This window comes from Taudactylus pleione, unplaced genomic scaffold, assembly GCF_031769625.1.
Source record: "Taudactylus pleione unplaced genomic scaffold, aTauple2 ptg000652l, whole genome shotgun sequence".
NCBI lineage: Eukaryota > Metazoa > Chordata > Amphibia > Anura > Myobatrachidae > Taudactylus > Taudactylus pleione.
The window spans coordinates 9,218,138-9,243,501 of NW_028285054.1; the positions used below are offsets into that span (position 1 = coordinate 9,218,138).

A 25,364-nucleotide genomic window follows, 5' to 3' on the forward strand; every position below is an offset into this window, starting at 1 on the left:
GTTATTGCAGGGTTAACCTGGGTGGCTCCTTGGTGTAAAAGAGAACAGGGTTGGATTCCTGGGTCGAGTGACCCGTCAATCCAACCCAGGTAACTTGCAGGGTTTAACACTGGAACGACCTGTGAAACCCTGCAGTGTAAATGGCATGATCTGGGTCACAATGCCGGCTTCAGTGATGCTTGGAGATGACGTCATCTCCAAACGTCCACTTCCAGGCCAGAAGAGTCGGGTCACTGCAGACCCAGCTCTGGTGTGAACGGCGCCAACTCGGGAATATCCTGGGTCGGCGCTGGCTAAATTCCGGGTCTGGTCCAGTTTGGAACTCTGGCCCTGATTCAGAGCCGGTCGCTCTGACAGAGCGCTCGCTCTGAATCAGGGCCGGTCTTTTTTTTTGTTAGAACGGCCTCCTGGCCGCTCGCATAGCTGTGGGTGACCACCCACAGCTATAGCGAGCGGCCAGGAAGATGGTCGCGATGGTCAAGACCATCGCGACCATCGAGCTTGCGACGAGACTCTTGTGGTAGGGTCTCGTTGCCGCAAGCCCCAGAGAGATTTCGGCTCTAACAGAGTGATGTCAGTGGGGCCGGCCCCAAACGGAGGCGTTCACATGGGAACGCCTCCGTTTGGGCAGCCACTCCCCCGGCCCGCCCACCAAAGGGGGCGTGCTGTCACGCAACATCGACAGCACGCCCCCTTTGGTACGAGACCCGGAGCGATGGATTGCCCGTCACTATCCGGGTCTCGCGCATGCGCACGACGGAGCCGGCTCCATCGTGCACATGCGCTCTGGGCCACTATCGACCCGGTTGCGAGCGCTCAGCGCTTGCGACCGGGTCTGAATCAGGCCCTCTATTCCAACCTCCTGGTCAAATCCGAAATTTAGGTATAAAAGCGGTAGGAGTCAGTCCCGGGACAGCCCCTTTAACACTGTGGCACAGACCCGGGTTATTCCCGGGTCGGCGCCGTTCACACTGCATCGTGTGCAGTGGAACGCTTCAGGCGGCGCTTGGAGATGACATCGTTTCCAAGCGCCGATCTCCCCATGCTGAAAAAGGGACCCGGGTAGGATGACCCGGGATACCAGTTTCCACTGAGCCCTACCAGACCCCTTCCCGGGTAAATCCCTGCTAGCTACCAGGGTTGGATTCCCGGGACACTGGACTCAGGTTGACCCATTTCCACTGACATAAATCCCAGGTTCATGCGCTCCCACGTGCAATAACCCAGGATTTTCAGATTAGTGGAAAAGGGGTATAACGGTATTTAAAGAAAAACTGTTTCATGTATTTAACATGGATTGGCTTGAAACCACTTTGAATCGGGAGCCTATGTAGGCTTGTTATATCATCCCTTTAATTCGGGACACATATAAATTACACAGATTCTGTGGATGGCTGACTCCATTTCACCAGGTTTTAGTCACTCACGGAACTAGTGTAATTCACATGTGTCCCAAATTACAGGGATGATATGGCAAGCCTAAGCATAGGGCTTCCCAGTTCTTTGACAAACGAAAGAGTTACGTTAACACGCTTCCCCCCCTAGACCAGTGGTTTTCAAACTTGGTCCTCAGGACCCCAACACATAATCCAGGTCACCCAGCAGGTGCACAAGTGTATTCATTACTCACTGACACATTTTAGAAGATCCACATGTAGAACTAATTATTTCACTTGTGATTCTGTAAGGAGACCTGGGAAAACATGCACTGTTTGGGGTCCTGAGGACGGAGTTTGAGAACCTGTGCCTTAGACTTTAAGAAAAGAAGAGCTAAAATAATTTAGATTAAATGGCGCATGACTATATCAATGGTATATACGTTCTGGAAGCCGGCTGACGCAATGCCCACAGCCGGCTTCCCGACTACTGAATCCCGGCGAGAGTTAAATAACAGGCGTCTAAATCTCGACGCCTGTCATTTTACCTACACCGGGAGACCGGCATCCCGATTGAAGTGATGCCATGGACAGCCGAGGGGGGGAGGGTTAAATTAGGGGCTCCCGGGGGGGATTTAAGGTTAGGCACCCCCTCGGGAGGTTAGGGTTAGGCTAGGGGGGAGGGAGAGTTAGGGTTAGGCACCCCTGGGGGGAGGTTAGGGTTAGGCATCCCCCGGGGGACTTAGGTTTAGGTGGCGGGGAAGGGGAGTTTAGGGTTAGGCACCCCTAAGGGAGGGTTAGGGAGTAGAATTAGATTAGTTTATACTTACCGTTAGGACGATCGGGATTTCCTCCTCTGTCGGGCTGTCGTTGCCGGGATTTGAACTGCCGGCCACACGGCCAGCGGTAAATCATACCGAATGCATATCAATACACTATTGTGTCATATATAGTAAGCAAATGCAACAGAGTGTTCTTTAAAAAAAGAAAAAAGAAGTGTGTGAGTACCCTTAGAGAATAGAAATCAGAAAGGGGGTGTGGCGCTGCCATGATGCAGCATATTAACGGGATTGTGAAGCAGGGGGCGGGGCCATGATGATGCAATTCAGCGTCACCGGTCCCCTCCCACTGCGGGGGTTGAGCGGGTCGGCGGGGGGGGGGGGGGCGGGAGAGGCATCCAATTTTCGGGAGGGTCCAGGCCGAATCGGTAGGGTAGGCAAGTTTGTATTATTTATGCATAGTTACCAGTTACTAGGAACCGGATACTCTAAAGACAAGTCACTCTGGAACCTACTATGTGTTTTTATTCTCTAAAGGGTACTCACGGTTATTTCTTCTTTCTCCTTTTTTTTTAAATAACGGATCCTTTTGCATTTGCTTACTGTATATGACACAATAGTGTATTGATATAGTCATGCGCCTGTTAATCTAAATTATTTTAGCACTTCTTTGCCGATAGTATCTTCCTGGGGTGACTACCCAGTATATGCGGCAGCATACTACCATATCTTTTTTCATATATAGAGATATATGTACTGTTCTTTATCTATTGTGTATTTGAAATTTGCATATTATTCACATGTATTGACTCTAGGCATAGCCTCAATACTTGTACTTCTGTACTTTCCAATATCGCCCTAGACTTTAAACTGAGGATCCGTGACTCACATCAGCATAATCAGTGGTACTGTTACCACCAATCATCTCAGGACCCTCCAATTCTCCTGACAGTTGACTAATATTTATTCAGTTCTCCCTTTTCCTGGGTCAGATGTGGGGTCCCACCGTGCGTCTCTTATCATCTTTATCAGTCATTGCTTATGGTGTGCCTCTATTAATAAGTTTCCAACGGGATGCGGTTAATTTACCGCTGCCTGGAATGCCGGCCGTCGGAAAATCCAGACCCGGGACTAAAGATAGGCGTTGAAATGCCGACGCCTATCTTTAGCCCCACGCCCAGCATACCGAATGAGGTAAGCCTGGGACGGTTAGGTTGTAGCCGCGGAGAGGGTGGGGGATAGCTTTAGGTACCCACAGGGGGACTTAGAGCTAGGCATCCCCCCCGGGAGGGTTAGGCTAGGGGAAGGGTGGGTTAGGCACTCCCCGGGGATGGTTAAGTTTAGGGTGCGGGGAGGGGGGTTAGGCACCCCCCAGGGAAGTAGAGGTTAGGGGGGAGGGTTAGGGCACTAAGTGCCCCTGTCGGGATGTCCTCCTGTCGGGCTTCCGGCGTCGGTATTTAATACTGATTCCATTTCAATCCCACTTACATCTCTGAGTATTACTTTCGGATGTTTTTGTTATTATATTTGTTATGTTCACCAATTCCTGCTAATATTTATGTCACAATGTTTTACTGTTGGATGTAACACTGTTTATTTATTGAACCATTGACGTCTTTATTGTATTTGTATTGTAACTCTGTATCTTTAGACTACTTAATGGCAGTAAGTCTGCTTCATCTCAAATAGCTTTAGATCTGATCAACTCCTGATTATTTTACATGTGAAACTATTATTAGCAGCTGGTATATGTAAGAGCTACTTACAAGTGTTATGTTTACTTTATATTCCACGCTGAATAAATAAAGGTCAATTGCAACAAGTTAGTGGCACTCACTGTGTAAAGAAATCTGCCCTGGGCTGCCAGCAGTGCTGCTGTTGTGCCAAGTTCCAACTTTCGGACACTAGGTGGCAGCAGACTGTAGCGCTTCATTTGCACCCCTATGCCATGATAATTGCATGCTCTGTCCCTTCAACTAAGCTATTGGACGAGTCCATTCCACTCGTTACATGGGTGTAGATGATAATTAGTACACGGTCTTTTCTTCTCATGGAAAACTTAGGCAAGTAGAACATTTGCTAAAGAGGCGGCAAATTAGTGGGGCGTGATGTAACTCCCTCTTACCCCCCAAACTTTATGGGTACTATAGATAGTTGACTGGGTCTCGTGACTGTGTGTGGGTCGTAAGCATGCAAGTGGTGTCACGTGAGCGTGGTCGTCATCGAAACCGGAGGAGCCATTGTGCACGTGATGACGCCACGTAGCTCTTAAGTGCTCACACTTCCGGCATTTCGGCGTCCATGCTGGTTTAGGGCAAGGAGTCTGTCTCGCCCTTACTACTGCATTTTGGCATGTCAGCTCCCAGTTATGACGTCACGGTCTTGGTGCTGTAGTGCAGCAGCTTCCCCAGCTGGTGTCTGTGTGACACTATACATATATATATATACTTTTTTTTTTTCCGCTATTACATATGCTTATATTATAGAAATGCCGCTTTATGTATACCTGACTGTTCTTAGGGGGATCCAATCTTGTTCAGCCACACAGCTACTCAAGGATGATCTGTTAGAAAGGGACCAGAACAATGGTGTGTTTGCACCTGGGGTCCCAGCCAAATGGAGATTTACCCCCACTGGTCTAGACATTACTCCAGAGATGAATTGTGGTGTGAAGTATGTATATAATTTAGTAGGTTTGCCAAGCTCCAAAAGCATAGGTGGCTGGTGGGATCTCCCCTGATCTAATTAGCTTTGCTCAGATGAATGGTACAGTACCTACTACTTTTGCATTTACCTAGTTTGGCTGTTAGACGTTATCCTGCTAATTGGGCACCATGTAGTGTTTCTATTGGCTAAAATTCTGCTAGTGGGGTATCACCTGGGTTGGCTATTAGTATTCTGCTAGTGGGGTATCACCTGGGTTGGCTGCTAGTCAGTATCCTGCTTGTGGGGTATCACCTGGGTTGGCTGCTAGTCAGTATCCTGCTTGTGGGGTATTACCTGGGTTGGCTGCTAGTCAGTATCCTGCTTGTGGTGTATCACATAGGTTGGTTGTTAGTATCCTGCTAGTGGGGTATCACCTGGGTTGGCTGTTAGTATACTGCTTGTGGTGTATCACATAGGGTTGGCTTGGCTGTTGGGTAATATCCTGCTAGCTGAGCATCATCTGGTATTTTTCTGTTGGGTAGTATTCTGGTACAAAGGCATGGTTGCCAACTGTCAATACCCTACTAAGATTTCTAAACTACACATGAATTGTACATTAGTATAATAGCCCATATAGGTTTTAACATCTTATTTGAATTTGTTAATGTAATTATCCTCAAAATTGCTACTAATCTCATTTACTAATATACATCAATGGGGTAACCCCTTGCAGACCCTGTTGGGCAATATCCAGAAGTGTAGTAATCCCAGCGGTGTCTGCTAGCACAGGGTATCTCCTAGTGCGTCTCCTTGATGATATGCCAGTAGAGGGGTATCTCTGGAGAGGTCTGTTGCATGGCATACATTTTGCGGGGTATCCAGCCTTTTTTTTTTTTTTTTTGTCCCCCGGAGTATTTGTTGTGTGGTTTTCATCAGTCGGCTATCCTTCAGGTGTCTGCTGTTTGATATTCCAGTAGAGGGGTATCTCCTGGTGTGGCTATTGGGTGACATGGGGTGTCTGTTTGGTGATATTGGGTGATGTCCGAGTACAGGGGATCTCTTGGGATGGTATCTGGTGGTGGGATCATTATGTTGTTTTATATCCCATTAGAGGGGTATCTCCCTAGGTGATGTCATGGCAAACTAGTATATACTTGGGTGGTATATATTGGGTGATATCCAGTGTTGGGGTGATGTATGTTTGGGTAATATCCTGGTAGATACCCCTATCTCCTGTGGACCCTGTTGGGTGATATGCTGGTAGAGGCAGGATTAACTGGATGGTATCCCATGGTGGGTGATGAGTATTGGTTTATTTATATCCTATGTATGATGGGTGGCTGCCAGGTAGAGGCATCTCCTGTGGGTCTGTTGGGTGGTATCCAGATGCCCCAGTAGTGGGGCATCTCCTGGGGTGATATCCAGGTAGTCGGGCATGGTATCTGGGTAGTGGGGCATCTCCTGTGTGTCGGGTTGGGTAGTATCCTGGTAGTGGGGCATCTCCCGGGGTGATATCCGGGTAGTGGGGCATCTCCCTGGGTGATATCCGGGTAGTGGGGCATCTCCCGCGGTAGTATCCTGGTAGTGAGGCATCTCCTGGGGTGATTTCAGGGCAGTCGGGCATCTCCTGTGTGTCTGTTGGGTTGGGTGGTATCCCGGTAGTGGGGCATCTCCTGGGGTGATATCCGGGTAGTGGGCATCTCCTGGGGTGATATCCGGGTAGTGGGGCATCTCCTGGGGTGATATCCGGGTAGTGGGGCATCTCCTGAGGTGATATACGGGTAGTGGGGCATCTCTTGGTGTAGTATACGGTAGTGGACCTGTGTAGTGGAAGCACTGCCTGGCTTGCATGAGGTGATCGGACCTCTCCCGGTGGCGGGTGTGTGACTGTGTGGAGGAGAGCTTGGTGTACGTATGGTAGCTGCTGCTACCTGCTTCTTCCTCCCGGACGCCGGTGTGGGTGAGGCGGGTTAGGCCCCAGGGGGAGGCGGCCTCTCCTCTCTCTCCTCCTCCCTGTGTCCGGGCGGTACGAGCCGCATCTCCCTCACTCTGTATCGGACGCTCAGCTGCCCTCACCCCGTCTCACAGATTGTGGTCTCCCCAGGACATGGGCCCGGAGCCATGCTCGGCCTCACCCAGCGGTGATCTCCTCAGAGCCCTTTGTCAGTGACCCGAGTCCTGGCCCCAGCTTACCAACGTCCCGGAGCATGGAGCACTCCACAAGCCGGCCCAGCGCCGACATCCTCCGCAAGAACCCCCAGCAGGACTTCGAGCTCATCCAGAGGGTCGGCAGCGGTACCTATGGGGACGTATATAAGGTGAGAGTTCATATAGCGCCAGTCAGCCTATGTGACACCTAACAGTAGGGAGCACACACACATCCCCAGTCCTCCTGTACATTAATATACATATCCCCAGTCCTCCTGTACCATACTCATAATATACATATCCCCAGTCCTCCTGTACCATACTCATAATATACATATCCCCAGTCCTCCTGTACCATACTCATAATATACATATCCCCAGTCCTCCTGTACCATACTCATAATATACATATCCCCAGTCCTCCTGTACCATACTCATAATATACATATCCCCAGTCCTCCTGTACCATACTCATAATATACATATCCCCATTCCTCCTGTACCATACTCATAATATACATATCCCCAGTCCTCCTGTACATTAATATACATATCCCCAGGCCTCCTGTACATTAATATACATATCCCCAGGCCTCCTGTACCATACTCATAATATACATATCCCCAGTCCTCCTGTACCATACTCATAATATACATATCCCCAGTCCTCCTGTACCATACTCATAATATACATATCCCCAGTCCTCCTGTACATTGCACATTAATATACATATACACATCCCCAGTCCTCCTGTACATTGCACATTAATATACACATCCCCAGTCCTCCTGTACATTGCACATTAATATACATATACACATCCCCAGTCCTCCTGTACATTGCACATTAATATACATATACACATCCCCAGTTCTCCTGTACATTGCACATTAATATACACATCCCCAGTCCTCCTGTACATTGCACATTAATATACATATACACATCCCCAGTCCTTCCTGTACATTGCACATTAATATACACATCCCCTGTCCTCCTGTACATTGCACATACATATACACATCCCCAGTCCTCCTGTACATTGCACATTAATATACATATACACATCCCCAGTCCTCCAGTACCATACACATAATATACACATACCCAGTGCTCCTGTACCACACTCATAATATACATATACACATCCCCAGTCCTCCTGTAACATTGCACATTAATATACATGTACACATCCCCAGTTCTCCTGTACATTGCACATTAATATACACATCCCCAGTCCTCCTGTACATTGCACATTAATATACATATACACATCCCCAGTCCTTCCTGTACATTGCACATTAATATACACATCCCCTGTCCTCCTGTACATTGCACATACATATACACATCCCCAGTCCTCCTGTACATTGCACATTAATATACATATACACATCCCCAGTCCTCCAGTACCATACACATAATATACACATACCCAGTGCTCCTGTACCACACTCATAATATACATATACACATCCCCAGTCCTCCTGTAACATTGCACATTAATATACATGTACACATCCCCAGGCCTCCTGTACATTGCACATTAATATACACATCCCCAGTCCTCCTGTACATTGCACATTAATATACATATACACATCCCCAGTTCTCCTGTACATTGCACATTAATATACATATACACATCCCCAGTCCTCCAGTACCATACACATAATATACACATACCCAGTGCTCCTGTACCACACTCATAATATACATATACACCCCCCCAGTCCTCCTGTACATTGCACATTAATATACATATACACATCCCCAGTTCTCCTGTACATTGCACATTAATATACACATCCCCAGTCCTCCTGTACATTGCACATTAATATACATATACACATCCCCAGTCCTTCCTGTACATTGCACATTAATATACATATACACATCCCCAGTCCTCCTGTACAGTGCACATTAATATACACACCCCCAGTCCTCCTGTACATTGCACATTAATATACATATACACATCCCCAGTCCTCCTGTACATTGCACATAATATACACATACCCAGTGCTCCTGTACCACACTCATAATATACATGTACACATCCCCAGTCCTCCTGTAACATTGCACATTAATATACATGTACACATCCCCAGGCCTCCTGTACATTGCACATTAATATACACATCCCCAGTCCTCCTGTACATTGCACATTAATATACATATATACATCCCCAGTCCTTCTGTACCATACACAGTGATATACATATACACATCCCCAGTCCTCCTGCACCAAACACATTAATATACATATCCCCAGTCCTCCTGTACCATACACATTGATATACAGATCTCCAGTCCTCCTGTACCATACACATTAATATACACATCCCCAGTCCTCCTGTACAGTACACATTGATATACATATACACATCCCCAGTCCTCCTGTACCATACACATTGATATACATATCCGCAGTCCTCCAATACAGTACACATTGATATACATATCCCCAGTCCTCCAATACAGTACACATTGATATACATATCCCCAGTCCTCCAATACAGTACACATTGATATACGTATATTTAGGGCCGGTTCTAGACATTGTGGAGCTCAGGGTGAAAGTTCACAGTTGCGCCCCCCCCCTCCCCCCAAAAAACAACAACTTTTTGTAGATGACGTACCTCTGCACGCGCTGAAAGCACACACGCTTTCGGAAAGGGGGTGTGTCCTTGCGGAACACCCCCAATTCATCACACTGTGTGGCGTGCCCAGCACTTATGAAGGTGCTGGGCTTCCCGCAAGCTCTCTGCTCGTGGCGAATAATTGCCATGTGCAGTAATGCGCCTTACACAGTAATGCCCTTTATAAATACATTATGCCACACACAGTAATGCCCTGTATAACACATTATGCCACACGCAGTAATGGCCTTTATAACACATTATGCCACATGCAGTAATGCCGTTATAACACATTATGCCACATGCAGTAATGCCCTTTATAACACATTATGCCACATGCAGTAATGCCCTTTATAACACATTATGCCACATGTAGTAATGCCCTGTATAACACATTATGCCACATGCAGTAATGCCCTGTATAACACATTATGCCACATGCAGTAATGGCTTTTATAACACATTGGGTGGAATTCAATTCTTTCTAGCCCCTATCGCGCCCGACAGAGCTATTCAATTCTTGCTCCTGTCGGGCACGATGAGCTGCCAGCGCTACATTTCAGCTCGCAGCCCCTGGGGGATGAGAGCTGAAATGTGCGAAAAGTGACATGTTTGGGCGCCCAAACATCACTTTTCGCGATCGCGCCTAGCACTTTGGTCGGGTTTAGCTGCTTTACACGGCTAAACCTGACCTCTATGAGCGCGATCAGCACGAAAATCTTGGACAATTGCATAGCGGCCCGCGATCTCCTGTCACTTTAGACGGGAGATGCGGGCCGCGAATACAATTGAATTCCGCCCCTAATGTCACATGCAGTAATGCCCTGTATAACACGTTATGTCACATGCAGTAATGCCCTGTATAACACGTTATGTCACATGCAGTAATGCCCTGTATATCACGTTATGTCACATGCAGTAATGCCCTGTATATCACGTTATGCCACATGCAGTAATGCCCTGTATAACACGTTATGTCACATGCAGTAATGCCCTGTATAACACGTTATGTCACATGCAGTAATGCCCTGTATATCACATTATGCCACATGCAGTAATTCCCTTTATAATACAGTATTCCCATTTCAAATTATGCCACACATTAGTCCCTTATGCATGTTATGACACACAATGGTGCCCCTTTTACACAATGCCCAAATTAGTGCCCCTCATAAACAAGGCCCACAGTACTGAGTAGTAGTGCCCCTAATACAATGCCCACAGTAGTAGTGCCCCAGTAATAATGCCCCCTATAGTAGTGCCGACAGTAGGAATGCCCTCTATAGTAGTGCCCAAAGTTGGAATGCCCCCATTAGTGCCCCCTATAGTAGTGCTTCCAGTAGGAATGCCCCCTTATAGACTTGTCCCCATTAGTAATGCCTCCTTATAGACATGCCACCAGTAGTAATGCCCCCTTATAGACATGCCCCCAGTAGAAATGCCCCTTATAGACATGTCCCCAGTAGTAATGCCCCATTATAGACATGTCCCCAGTAGTAATGCCCCCTTATAGACATGCTCCCAGTAGTAATGCCCCCTTATAGACATGCCCCCAGTAGTAATGCCCCTTATAGACATGCCCCCAGTAGTAATGCCCCTTATAGACATGCCCCCAGTAGTAATGCCCCCTTATAGACATGCCCCCAGTAGTAATGCCCCCTTATAGACATGCCCCCAGTAGTAATGCCCCCTTATAGACATGCCCCCAGTAGAAATGCCCCCTTATAGACATGCCCCCAGAAGTAATGCCCCTTATAGACGTGTCCCCAGTAGTAATGCCCCCTTATAGACATGCCCCCAGTAGTAATGCCCCCCTATAGACATGCCCCCAGTAGTAATGCCTCTTATAGACATGCCCCCAGTAGTAATGCCCCCTTATAGACATGCCCCCAGTAGTAATGCCCCCTTATAGACATGCCCCCAGTAGTAATGCCCCCATGCCTCCCTTCTGAAAAATAAAAAATACAAACACAATACTTACCTTAGGTCCCGCTCCTGCGTCCGCTGCCGTCCGGTCCGACCACGGATCTATGGGACAGACGTCATGACGTCCCTCCCATAGTGCTCTCTGCTGGAGCCGGAGCTCTGGAGTGAGCTTCGGCTGCCTCTGCAGGGAGGGAGCCGGGTGCCCACTGATAACAAATATCAGCGGGTGCCCGGCAACATGGGGGGAACCGGCGCTGTTTTTTTTTTATTATTATTATTATGGGATTTTTTTGTTTTTTTACCTCCTGGGGACTCAGTGGCGCCCTCTAGGGGCCGGCGCCCCGAGCGACGGCCCTGTTAGCCCACCCCTAGAACCGCCACTGCGTATACACATCCCCAGTCCTCCTGTACCATACACATTGATATACATATTCACGTCCCCAGTCTTCCTATACAGTACACATTGATATACCTATACACATCCCCAGTCCTCCTGTACCATACACATCGATATACACATCCCCAGTCCTCCTGTACCATACACACTAATATACCTATACACATCCCCAGTCCTCCTGTACCATACACATTGATATACACATCCCCAGTCCTCCTGTACCATACACATTGATATACATATCCCCAGTCCTCCTGTACCATACACATTAATATACACATCCCCAGTCCACCTACACAGTACACATTGATATACATATACACATCCCCAGTCCTCCTGTTCCATGCACATTGATATACATATCCCCAGTCCTCCAATACAGTACACATTGATATACGTATATACATCCCCAGTCCTCCTGTACAGTACACATTAATATACATATACACATCCCCAGTCCTCCTGTACCATACACATTGATATACATATTCACGTCCCCAGTCTTCCTATACAGTAGACATTGATATACATCTACACATCGCCAGTCCCCCTGTAATACTTTATACCTATATTTGGTTCCCCTAACCCTCCCCCCAACCCCGCTACTTACCTTAGGAATTTCTGCGGACGGGATGCCGGCGCCGGTATTCTGTTAAGTGTCAGGATTCCGGCATCGGCATTCTGACCGCTGGAATCATTGCGGTCGGGATACATCACTCCAGACAACACACACAACTGCGAGATCTACTGTATGCAATTCCTTCTTCAAGTACATTATATATTGGCTGTGTTCGAGGTATGCAATTTGGAGATTGGGACCCCAATCTGAATTATATCATTTTGTTGGAGGGGAGTGTATGGGGTATATTTACTAAAGTGTGGTTTAATAAAAGTGGAGATGTTGCCCATAGCAACCAATCAGTATCTAGCTATTATCTTCTAGAAGGTGCTAGATACATGAGTAGAATCTGATTGGTTGCTATGGGCAACACCTACTGTTCTATAAACCTGCACTTTAGTAAATATACCTCTGAGTGTGCCAATAGATATCATTATATAAATAATAGTGGGCCTACCAAATAGGTAGCTCTCTGACACTAGGCATTGTGGTATGCTGTTACAGTGCCGTCATTGGCAGCTGTTGTGCAAATCATATGCATTAGAGTGCCATGACTTCTTTCATGTTAGTGTTGCATTTATATTCCACATGCATTTGTACTAGCAGTAAAACGAACATTGTAGGTGATTCCTGGCCTGCTATACACAGAACAGTATAGGAAATAAGACCCCGAATGGCGCTATCCAAAAACACACCGAATGGCGTTGATACACTAGAAAAACCGATTTCTAGGGTCATACCCATCTACATGCATTTGACAAGCGTTAAAGAGTATGTGAAGTGTTGGCATCACTAAAAATGTGCACGTATATTTCCAGTGTATATATGAGTTTGTTGCATGGTTTCTTTTTCCGTAATCTAGGGTAACACATTGTCTCCGGGGCCTCTTTGTTGGTCTACTAGGACTTTAAATGCTTTCTAACCAGCATCCTGTGGTAGCACCGCAGCTGGAGATGAATCCTGAAGTCACATTACCAACACGCGTGCTCATTTTTCTAAAAGTGTGCGAAGAGTTAAAAACTTGTTTGTCATGTCTGTGGGAAAGGCTGTGTACATGTCTATCTGCACTTATTCTGTGTGTCACAAGTCAAGATCAGCTACCAGAAAGCACATTGTAACATGCAAAGTAATTAAATGAGGCATATAACAACCCCCAGAGTTTCTGTGATCTGATCTAAACAACCTGGACTTGTAATGGGATGTGGATCTGGAACTGGCTTCGCTGTTGTCCTTATACCTTTGCAAACAATAGGATTAACACTGTACATGCTCCCGGATTTAATTAACATCGAAGTGAGGATTAGCCGCGATGCTGTGCCCTTTAGCTATTCAATATAAGCCCGGGGGCTGCACTTAAAGCGGATTTCTGTTCACCTTCCACTGAGACTCCAACAGAAATCCACGTTAATTGGGGCTGTCTGCCCTTATTGCGGCTGCCGCAAATGTGTTATCCCATAGCGCCAGGTGCTTATCCCGAAATCTATGGGTTACGTCTGTTAGCCCCAGATCTACCACACGAGGAAAAGGGTTTGTACTTGAATAGCTCCGGGTGTAAAAGTCTGAGGCTACAACCGTTTTCTTTGTGCGGTAAGGTAACAAGGCTAATTTAATCTGTCCCTATGTCTCTTGTCATCTGATGTTGATCACCCACGGGTTAAAATTATTTCTACAAATGTAGTTATTGGTCCTGCGTGGCAACTACAGTAAATAACCCATTGGCGTTTTGTACAAGCTCTGAGTATGTTACAGATGGTTACAAATGAAATGGAGGAATTTAGTAACGACCGTCTTCCTAAAATGTGTCATGTTTTGTTCATCCTTTAAATTCAGGATTTCTCTTCCTTCCCTTTTAGCACACAGTGTGACACCTGTTGTTTGTATACAGATTCTTCCTTTACCTGAGTATGGTGTTCAATTAGTGAAACGATGTACTTTCTTTGTGTGGTGATAAAAGTGAATTAGTGGTAGGAGCTAGTGCTTACATTGCCTGTCTAGGATAGAGAGCATGGTCTATACTGGATGCTTCTAATGCAGGCCATTCACTGTGCGATTTGCACCATGGATGACGACGGCCGATCCGATGCCTGACATATCGGGCGGTCACCACACACGGAGCGGTGGTGGCTGATCGCCTGATATGCCGGCACCCCCCTCCCTCACCCTCATAGCGCCACATGGGGTCGTACATCGCATCTCCATATCTGGGGATGCGATCCACGGGAGTGCGCACGGGACGATATCGTGCCAATTCCTCGGATCGGCTACTATGTCGCACCGTGTAAGAGTCATCAAGTCACCCTTAAAAAGTGTAATTGTGTCTCTGGTTTAATAAAACTGTTAAGTCGGGTACACACTAGACGACTGTGGAGGAGATGTATTATAGCGGCATATATCGTGCCGTCAGGGGTGTTTCTAGAGAGGAGGGGACCCGTGTGCAGTCTCCGACACGGACCCCCTCCTCTCTGTCCGGTGGCCGGCAGCGCACTGAGCTGTGCGCGGCCAGCGCAGGAGTTATAGACTCTTTGCACTAGAGTGCCCCTAGAGTCTATAGAGTAAGCGCAGGTCACTGGGAAAATGGCCGCAGGGGCCATTTTCCCTGTAATGCGCATGCGCAAATGACGGGAAAATGTCCAGCGGCCATTTTCCAGTTGTTTTTACAGCGCCGGACCCCCGCTCCGAAGTGGGACTCAGAAGAGGTAAGTAATGCTATGGGTGCAGGGTGTGCGGTGTGGGGCCTTGCTGGACCCAGGGGCCCGTGTGCCCTGCACCCATTATAGATCCGCCCCTGCGTGCCGCTATAACTATTCCTGCTTTGCCTCTTTACCGAGGCGAAGCAGGAAACCCTAACGATGAGATGTATTGACATCTCATTGGCCGGAGCGGGGGAGTGAAAGTTCTCCCCTCCAGCGATCCCTGTCTGCTGATGCGCTGTGTCTCACTCGCAAGCACCGCAAAATCCCGCGCGCAGCCCCCGGAGCCAGCAGCCCCTGCAGCAGGGACAGTGCTGTCCCTGCTGTGGGTACAGGGCATGGCCAGGCTGCAGATATCGTTCCCCCGTCACATCCAGGAGCATAGTGTCGGGCACCGGATCTTGAGATCTGTGCAGTGCGTCGTAGAAAACACGCGCATCTTTGCGGATCTTCAGGCTGTTCTGAGTAGAACGGAGCTCGTGGTTTCTCTCCGTTTGTTGGCACTTCAGGGTGTCAGCAGTACGTATGCATGGAAGAGACGTGTGGTGGGAATGTAGCTAGAGGTGCATCCTATTCTGCGTTGTGTGTGCTGAGAGAATGCGTTATTTCAGAGGGATCTCTTACAGCCAGATCGGGGTAGGTGTAAGTGGTGATACTAGTAAGGACAGCTCCGCTGGTGGACAGAGGGCCTAATTCAGACCCGCTCGCGAGCGCTATGCGCTCGCAAGCGGGTCGATGGTGGCCCAGTGCGCATGTGCACGACGGAGCCGGCTCCATCGTGCGCATGCGCGAGACCTGGATAGCGACGGGCAAACTGTCACTCCGGATCTCGTACCAAAGGGGGCGTGCTGTCGATGTTGAGTGACAGCACGTCCCCTTTGGTGGGCGGGCCGGGGGAGTGGCTGCCCAGACGGAGGCGTTCCCATGTGAACGCCTCCGTTTGGGGGCGACCCCACTGACATCACGAGTGATGTCAGTGGGAGAGATTTCGGCTCTGTTAGAGCCGATATCTCAATGGGGCTTGCGGCAATGAGACCCCACCACAAGGGTCTCGTCGCAAGCCCGATGGTCTTGACCATCGCGACCATCTTCCTGGCCGCTCCCTATCGCTGTGGGTGGTCACCCACAGCTATGTGAGCAGCCAGGAGGCCGCTATAAAAAACAAGAAGACCGGCCCTGATTCAGAGCGAGCGCTCTGTCAGAGCGTCCGGCTCTGAATCAGGTCCAGTGTGGTGTGGAGGAACTGTACCATCCTGTATGTATGTATGTATGTGTGTGTGTGTGTATATATATGTATGTATGTATGTATGTGTGTGTGTATATATATATATATATATATTAGTGGTTGCGCATTTAAAAAAATGCAATGGATAATGAACAATAAGGCTCACTTGAGTCCAGCAATGAAACTACTTTGGTTTCAGTATTTAAAATTTATTTTTAAACATCGGGTCCTGGTTCTCTTATTCAAGGACCGCAGCTCTCCTTTAAAAAAGACCGGAATCCAGGTCCACAAATCTGTCAATATAGAATAAAAGGAGAGCGCTCCATGGTGCAAATAAACACTTTTGTAATGTCACATAATGTTGCTAAAAACTAGGGATGTGCAGGCTCGGATAGGTTCGAGTTTGCACGTTGAGTTCGGATTTTTCCCTCCAAAAAAACGGAACTCAGAAAGAGGCAAAATGTCATCTTGCATGGACGAACATCATCATTCCTGGTCAAAAGTCCAGGAATGATGATGTTCGTCCATGCAAGATAACGTTTTGCCTCTTTCTGAGTTCCGTTTTTTTGGAGGGAAAAATCCGAACTCAACGTGCAAACTCGAACCTATCCGAGCCTGCACATCCCTACTAAAAACGCACACGGCAGCGGTATAGTGCCGCTTGTACTTTATTAAAAACAGTGTGGGGTGGTTACCACGTGGTATGTTTAAAATACTCCACCGGACTAGACTCCAGACACAAGGATCCGTCGGGTTCGGCCCCGCTCTAATGCGTTTCGTCATGGACTTCGTTAGAGCCCTCTGACTAAGTCCATGACGAAACGCGTTAGTGCGGGGCTTTGTCACGTGAACACTACAGACTCCCGGCTCTCCTCACAGCGTGTCCAGGACTGACGCGGTCCGACCAGCAGCGGCCTGTTGCCAGTGTCCAGTGGCGGGGTGTGAGCCCGACGGATCCCAGGGACGGTGTCTGGAGTCTAGGCTGGTGCAGTATATTAAACATATCGATGGCCGCGCTGTTACAGTGATGTGGTCAGAAGGCGCCACCTGGTGTATCAGAGAGTCGGCAAGGTTGCCAAGCGACCAAATAAACATGTGCTAAAACAGCAACATTATTATTATTATCCTTTATTTATATGGCGCCACAAGTGTTTAGCAGCGCCTTACATAGTACATAGAACTAATAGGTGAACAAGAAACAAGTAACTTACAGTACATTACAGTGCAGGACAAGGACACGACTTATATACATTGCTGAAATAGTGATTAAAGCACTCACAATAAGCTGCCGGAAGTTGGTGGTCCCGTGTTAGGTGCCCTATGGGGAGTGGAGAGTAGAAGAAAATGTAAAGAGAAGCACATGAGGGAAGAGGTCCCTGCTCATGAGAGCTTACATTCTAAGGCGAGGGGCAGACAGACAGGTGTGACACAGAAGGGGAGGGGCAGACAGACAGGCGTGACACAGAAGGGGAAGATAGGGAGGAAAGAGCATGACGTGGGGTAGGATGATCAACCGGTATACATTACCTATCAATCATTAACCCATATGTGTTACTAGTCTATACCATAATAGTATTACAACTAGGAGAAATTATATATATATATATATATATATATATATATAAGAAATATCAGGTCGCACACAAAACTTGTTCAGGAGTGCACGGATCAAATGATTTGTAGCAGTATTTCCAGTAATGGACAAAAATCCAGCACACCTTTTGTAGACAGCAATATGAAAAAAAATTGAATGTTTAAAAATCACGATCAGGGTATAATAGCCAGCCATAGGGCAATAATGTATGAAGTAATACTCAGCAAATCTTGATAATGTATAGCCTCCATAGGGCCCGGGGAGACACGCTCTGAACCCGGATGGCTCCAACAGCTGTTTCGGGTTACCGTCCTCAGGGAAAGTTTTTTTTTTCATATTGCTGTCTACAAAAGGTGTGCTGGATTTTTGACCTACTGCTATATATATATATATATATATATATATATATATATATATAAGTGCTCACTGATGGACCATAGACAGACATTTACAATCAATTTAAAACAGTGGAAAAACTCCTTATAACATCACGATATATACAATAAGGACAAGATTATATTGTGCTTACAACAAGAATCACAATAGCAATACAGATTTCATCATTCTATAATTTTGCGCTGTGTTAATATCATATAGCTATGCGCTCAGATGACGAAGAGTATATTTTGCTATACCTGTCTCTGCAATCAAATGTATTTGAATGCACCATATAAAAAACAACTTAAAATAGGAATATGCTGTAAACGATTACCCTGCAACCTATGACATCAACAATCGAAGCAATTCTATAAAAAAAACACTGTAACCCCAGGGTTTTATTGAGCCTCATAGGTGTTAAAGTATATAAGGTGTAAATCCACCTACTCTCTTGCATATACAGGTACATCATCTATAATTATAAAACGTATGGCTGCTGCACTGTCTCTTGCCTGTGTGCAGTGTCTGGCTACTGGTTGGTCACTAACACCTGATTCTAAAGCCTGGCATTTTGCGCTTCTATGTAGTGCCATACGTTCCTTAAACTGTCTTTGGGTGTTCCCTATGTAAGCTAAGCCACATGGACATGTGAGCATGTATATTACATAGATGGTACTACAGGTGACCGCAAAGTTGAGTTTATAACGTCTACCCGTATGAGGATGGCAGAATGTGCTGCCTACCGTCAGGGACCGACATGTTACACAACCTAGACATCTATGACATCCGTTTTTCTGTCTCAAAAAGTGTGTAGGTTGTATCTTGTCCCAACCAGCGATATCAAGTTTGACTAGATGATCCCTTAAATTTGTACTTCTACTGTAGCTGGGTAAGAGTCTGGTGCGGGCCAATGATGTTAAATCCTTGTCTGAGGTTATTATCGGCCACCTCTATTTGGCTTTTTTTAAGTAATTGTTCCACTCCAGGGGGTGTATCTATTAACCCTAGGAATACAATCTGTAGGTAAATTACTCCTTTTATGACTACCTGTCTGTAGTGTACAGGCTCGCAGGGTGTTCATAACCTTTCTTTTAAGTTTCTCTAGCTAATTTCGCTTATACCCTCTTACTACAAATTTCATCCAAGATGCTTTCTATCTGACTAGAATCCGAAGTTATACCGAAGTCTAGCCCACATGGGGTAAAAATTAAATTCCTGGGGGTAATGGACGGACAGCCGGGCATGCATATGAATAGAATGATTCATATGCATGACAAGCTGTGCCGCAGGGAGGCTCTAAGCTGGACGCCGGCTGAGATGTTATTACCAGCGGGCGCCCTGCTCCTTCCCTGTAGCACCGCGTTAGCTGGAGGCTGGAGTTCTCTTCTGAACTCTAGCTTTAGGCTCTCTCCATGCGCACTATGGGAGAGACGTCATGGCGTTTCTCCCATAGTTCTGCGGAGCAGCCGGGCGGACAGGACGGCGGCGGATGCAGGAGCGGGGATTAAGGTGTTTTTTTTTTTGTACAAGCAGCACTACAGGGGCATTATATGGGGGCACTACTACAGGGGCATAACTATGGGGGCACTACTATATGATTTCCTTCCTTTCAAATAACGTCAGCGTATCTAAATATATTTTGGGGTAAAAGGTAAAAAAAAGTTCCTTACCCCTGGTCTAGCCAGTAGAAATTGGGAATAAGGCAATCCTTTGCGGAGTGGGTCTTGGTGAAAGCTGTCATGTCGCAACAACGTGTTTCTATCTGTTGGCTTGGAGAATAGGGAGGTATTTAGTTTGCCATTGGCCAATGTAATATTTACATCTAGATATTCTATATTAGTTTTGCTGATCTTGTGGTGTCAATTTGACTACACTATCCAAATTATATTGTTATTCCAAAATTTTGACTAACAATTCCTTCCCACCTTTCCATATCACCAACATATCATCAATGTAGCATAAATATAGGCCTACCTCTGTTCTGAGGACTCCTTGCTCATAGAATAATTGTTGTACCACCTGATACATGAATGTATTGGCGTATAATGGGGCCACTGAGGACCCCATCGCACAGCCTGAGATTGCTAAGTAATATTTCCCATCGTATGTAAAATAATTTCTAGAAAGGACGAGTAGTAAAGAAAAAAACCTCCACTGGAGTTGTATTGCTACGTGATTTTTGTTATATTATTGTTATAAGCACAATATAATCTTGTCCTTTTTTCTATATATTGTGATGTTCTATGGAGATATCTCGCAGTGTCTGTCCGCGATATCTGCAGGCTGACAGGCTGCCGGATAAAATGTCTGTCAAATCACTCAGACCTTTTAGGTTCTTTTCACACACACAACGGTTTTGTCCGAACAGAAAAAAAACGTCCCCCCCCCCCCCCCTGTGGATCAGTCCCTTTCCCACACAACAGTGTGTAATGTTATTGCAGTGTGTTTGAATCTCTTCAATCTTTACAACTGAAATAGTGGACGTCAGCCGTCCTAGTCCTATTCGTGCAGTATGGAAGCCCTAATATATTTGTAACTTCCACTAAAGTTAAACTAACGGTAAAAAAAAAAGTACGTCTTTTTCTTTTTCCCGGACGGACAAAACCTGTGTGTGTGTGTGTGTTGTGAAGTAGCCCTTCTGTGGGCAGTATATTTATTATCTGCCTATCCACACTTCAATAAACTTCCACGTACCGTAGGTTATGTATAAATACTTATGTTGTGGTGCTGTCTTGCCACCTCAAACTTAATATTTCCACCTGACATCTCGATTTCTGTTGATAACACGACAAACAACCCTACCTCCCAAGCCCGCTGCTTAGGTGTCATCCTGTACTGTGAACTGTCCTTTGCTCTCCACATTCAATCTGTTTCCAAATTACATTTCTATACAAATAATAAACATATCCAGAATATGCCCATATCTCACGTAAAGTAAGATGCTGCCAATACTCTTAATACCCCTTTTCCATCAAAATTTGTGTCTGACCCGGGATTTGGAACATGGTTCCAAGTCGGGTCAGACCCGGATTTACCCCAGTTCCACTGCGGTGCCGACCCGGGAATATCCCGGGTCGGCGACATTCACACTGCCCACGAGTGCAGTGCCAGTGCTTGGAGATGATTTCATCACCAAGCACCGGAAACTCCAGATCTCCCCCGAACGCCGGAGCGGACCGCCGACCAGGGGAGGGGGTCCTTTCCAGGGGTGGGTTGTCATTCGCAAGGTGTTTGTGACAGCTGTCACCAGAGAGAGAGATTACAGCCTTCCGGTATGAAGCTGGGATGGGGTAAAAACTGGAACGGTCCAGACCATACAGTGCGGCTGTAATCTCTCCCTCACCGGTGACAGCTGTCACAGGCAGCTTCCAAATATCAGCCAATCACCATGCGGTAAATGGGTCCCGGGACAGAAGACTGAGCCTGACCAGGGATTTACCCACCTAATACCCTGCTTGAGACCCGGGAAGAAATGCAGGGATTTTTTTCCTAGGAGCTTTTTCCACTGAGCCTCTACCCGGGTTGACACAGCAATAACCCGGGTAATTTGGCCAGTGGAAAACGGATATATTTCACACATTCATTAACTCCCGCATTGATTATTGCAATAGTCTCCTTACTGGTCTTCCCCCAACCAGACTGTCACCCCTACAATCTATGTGGAATGCAGCAGTTATCTTCCTCGCAATACGTTCTACTGCTGTTCCGCTCTGTCAGTCCTTACATTGGTTGTCTGGCTTTTACCAAAATTCAATAAAATACTTCTACTAAAGCCAGCTACACACTTGTACAATCATACTTGTGATACAATTCTTCTTACAGTTACACTAGCCACAGACATAGCGATGTGCTGAAGATGAGCCGATGTGTACGATTTCCCTTGAAGCTCTCCCCGGCAGCTCAGCACACGATCTCCACGTGATCTGCACACGATTTGGTGTCCAATCTTCAAACGATCTCTCCTGCATCCAGACTTTCGCAGTGCATCGGGACCTAGATTGTCAGATCTGCCCTACTGCACGGCAGATTTGAAGATGCGATGTGTGACCAGTGGGGACGCGCATCGTGAGTGGGGACTCACGATTTACTCTTAATTTGGCTTATTTTACACGATCTGATGTTCCAATGTGTCGGAATCAGCCAGATCGGGTAAAATATCGCTATGTGTGTGGCCAGCATTACAATTAAATTCCAGATGCAGATTCACTCGTACACGCTATTACAAACTACCATTCAGTCTGTGATCCTCATCTCTTGAAACCATCTGCTGAATGGTTGTGACCGCTGAACGGTTGGTAGCGTATACACACACTTCAGATTTTGTCCAATATTGTACTATTGCATCTGACGAATATCTTCAGATGCGATCAGTTATCTTCCAATAAAACACGATGGAAGGTGCGTACCTAGCTCTGCACATAAAGCCAAACTACACCAACGTACATCTCTTTGCTTGTCTCAACATTTATTTAGCTTTGTTCTCAATGATAAAGCTCAGCGTCATATGTTGGTGCAATATAAGTACATTTATATCCCGGAGCCCAGTAATCAACATTTGCATTACAAACCTTGACACCCAATGTTTACCAAGTTATTGATCTAGAAACTGATGTTTAAAGCTGTTTCGCTAACCACCAGTAATACAGTACTGCTGCATAGAGATTATTGTTACTGCTGTGTGTCTATACTGGTCATGTAAGCGGAGGACCCTCCAGCTAGTAAATACTTTCCTGCAGCGAATACCTTTTTTAAAGAGCAAATGAGAAAAGCAGATGTGAGGAATAGTGCTCTGTGGCTGACAAGTTTCTTGGCACCTCGATCCCACTTATTATTTTTGGCGTTGTCAAACAAGTTCGGTTTGATAATTACACAGTGGAAAATGAGCCATGCCCAACCGCCCTCCCTTTAACCCATTCGCTTTACATCCTACTATATACCTCCGTGCGCTGCGCCATGCCAGGGAGACCACAGCTGGCTTCTGTCAGGCGCGTTTCAGTGTCTAGGTGAATCCCATGTTCTTCCTGGCCTCAGACGTGTGTGTATATATATATATATATATATATATATATATATATATAATATTACTGCATTCCTCCCAGAGAAGTAAGAGATCTGGAGGTGGTGAGAACACCAAGTGTGGAAACATTTTAAATTCCTATAGAAATAGAGGTGCCTTTGGGCCAGCTCACCTGACATGTCCCGTTATGGAAGATGTCCTGAGACGATGACTGTTGGACGCTTTATATTTTATTGTTCTTTAACCATTTGACCAGGTGAATTTACAGGCATCATCCGTCGCAGACCATCCCAAACGTTTTCATATTTGCACTTATTAGCAGTTCTAGACTGCAGTAGGACGCTGCCCATAGTGGACAAATATAATGTTTCAGAATATTGTCCTTTATAAAAGATGCTTTAACCCTTTTTATTGTGAAATGGAAATATTCCTAGATACCTGTATAAGCTTATTATAGGAAAGTGTTACAAAGTGGGCTTGCAGGGTTTCCATTCTGTGGACTGCAGTTCTTATTGTCTCCATACCTAATGCTTTTATGCCTTCCCAGAGCTCATCTGTCAATCTATTTTTTTCTGGACTGATAATCCACCTGCATTACATTATCTTGATGACGTGTCCTATGTGCCAGGCATGTGTCTACCTAGTTAAGGGCGGGGCATGACATGACCAAATATTGGGAAGAACGTCCTAGCTTGTTCACAGCTTATCTAGAGCAGTGGTTCTCAACCTCGGTCCCCAGGACCCCACACAGTTCTCGTTTTGCAGGTCACCAATCAGGAGCACAGGCGTACTCATTAGTCACTGACACATTTTAAAAGATCTACAGATGGCGCTAATATCTCGATTGTGATTCTGTGAGGAGACATGGAAAACATGCACTGTTTGGGCAACTGAGGACCAAGTTTAAACCCCTGCGATCTAGAGTGGTAGCCTAAATGGGATGTCGACAATGTCAGGATTCACATTGTCGACACCACAGTGTCAACCGTTATGATGTTGACAGACAACGTGTTGACATCAGATTGTAGACAGGTGAAATGTCGACATCTCAGAATGTCGGAGGGTTTGGGGGTCTGGCTGCAGGTGTGAGGGTTGTAAAACCTGGTGCTTCTGGTCGTGTTTATGCCCAATGTTTAAAAGGGCAATGCATTTACTTGCAAGACACGGCTAGTAAAAGCATTGCCCTTTTAAAATTACAGGCAGAAGCACCAGGGTTTTACAACCCAACGCTTCGTGAATAAACCCTAAATATTCCCAACAATGTAGACCATCAATTCACTTACGAGCCAGTAGCTCATAATGTGACTATGCCTCACTGATTCCTAGCAAGTAGAAGATGGCAGAGCCGTAGCTAGACTTTTTGGTGCCCTGTGCCAGAAAGAGCATTGGTGCCCCCCTCATTTTCAAAGGGACATAATGCACCCAAAAAAAAGGAATTGCCTCATGGGGAAGGGCCAGGGAATACATAGGGGAGGCCAGGAGATGCTGGGGATGAGATAAGAGGAAGCTATAAGTGATGATGATAAACAAATTTGACAGGCCCAAACAGTGCCCCCTGACCTGTGGTTCCCTGTGTGATGGCATCGGCCGCACTACCCTAGCTACGGCCCTGGAAGATGGACTGCATGCACCAGGTTCAGCTCACAGCATGGGCTCACACAGTATGTGTAGGTGACAGGCCATGTGTAATATGTACAGAATAGTGCAGACTTGTGTGATAGACTTCATCACTGACCACTCGAAATCTGAGTATATAGAACAGACGCAAATCTGGACATTCTTTCACTTTGACACATGGATAGCTTACTGCACCGTCTGTGTAATGCCGTGGGGAATTGTGCATCTTTTATTCCTGTAAGTGTCTCTCCCTTTTATTCCTGTAAGTGTCTCTCCAGTTTTTCATGTCCAACCTCTGCTGCTTTTAAT

The 25,364-nt window shown here is 46.5% G+C and overlaps 1 protein-coding gene across 3 annotated transcripts in view; it reads left to right on the plus strand.

The window, feature by feature from the left end:
- The first annotated feature begins 6,594 nt into the window (after positions 1-6,594).
- The window catches only part of MAP4K5 (mitogen-activated protein kinase kinase kinase kinase 5), a 102,440-nt gene continuing 83,670 nt past the window's right edge, over positions 6,595-25,364 (plus strand). For 2 of the 3 annotated variants that reach the window (XM_088455346.1, XM_088455347.1), the window contains exon 1: positions 6,595-7,119. In XM_088455346.1, coding sequence (XP_088311472.1) covers positions 7,009-7,119 — 111 coding nt within the window. In that variant the 5' untranslated portion in view covers positions 6,595-7,008. The remainder of the gene's footprint in view (positions 7,120-25,364) is intronic. The other variant, XM_088455348.1, reaches the window with a different exon arrangement.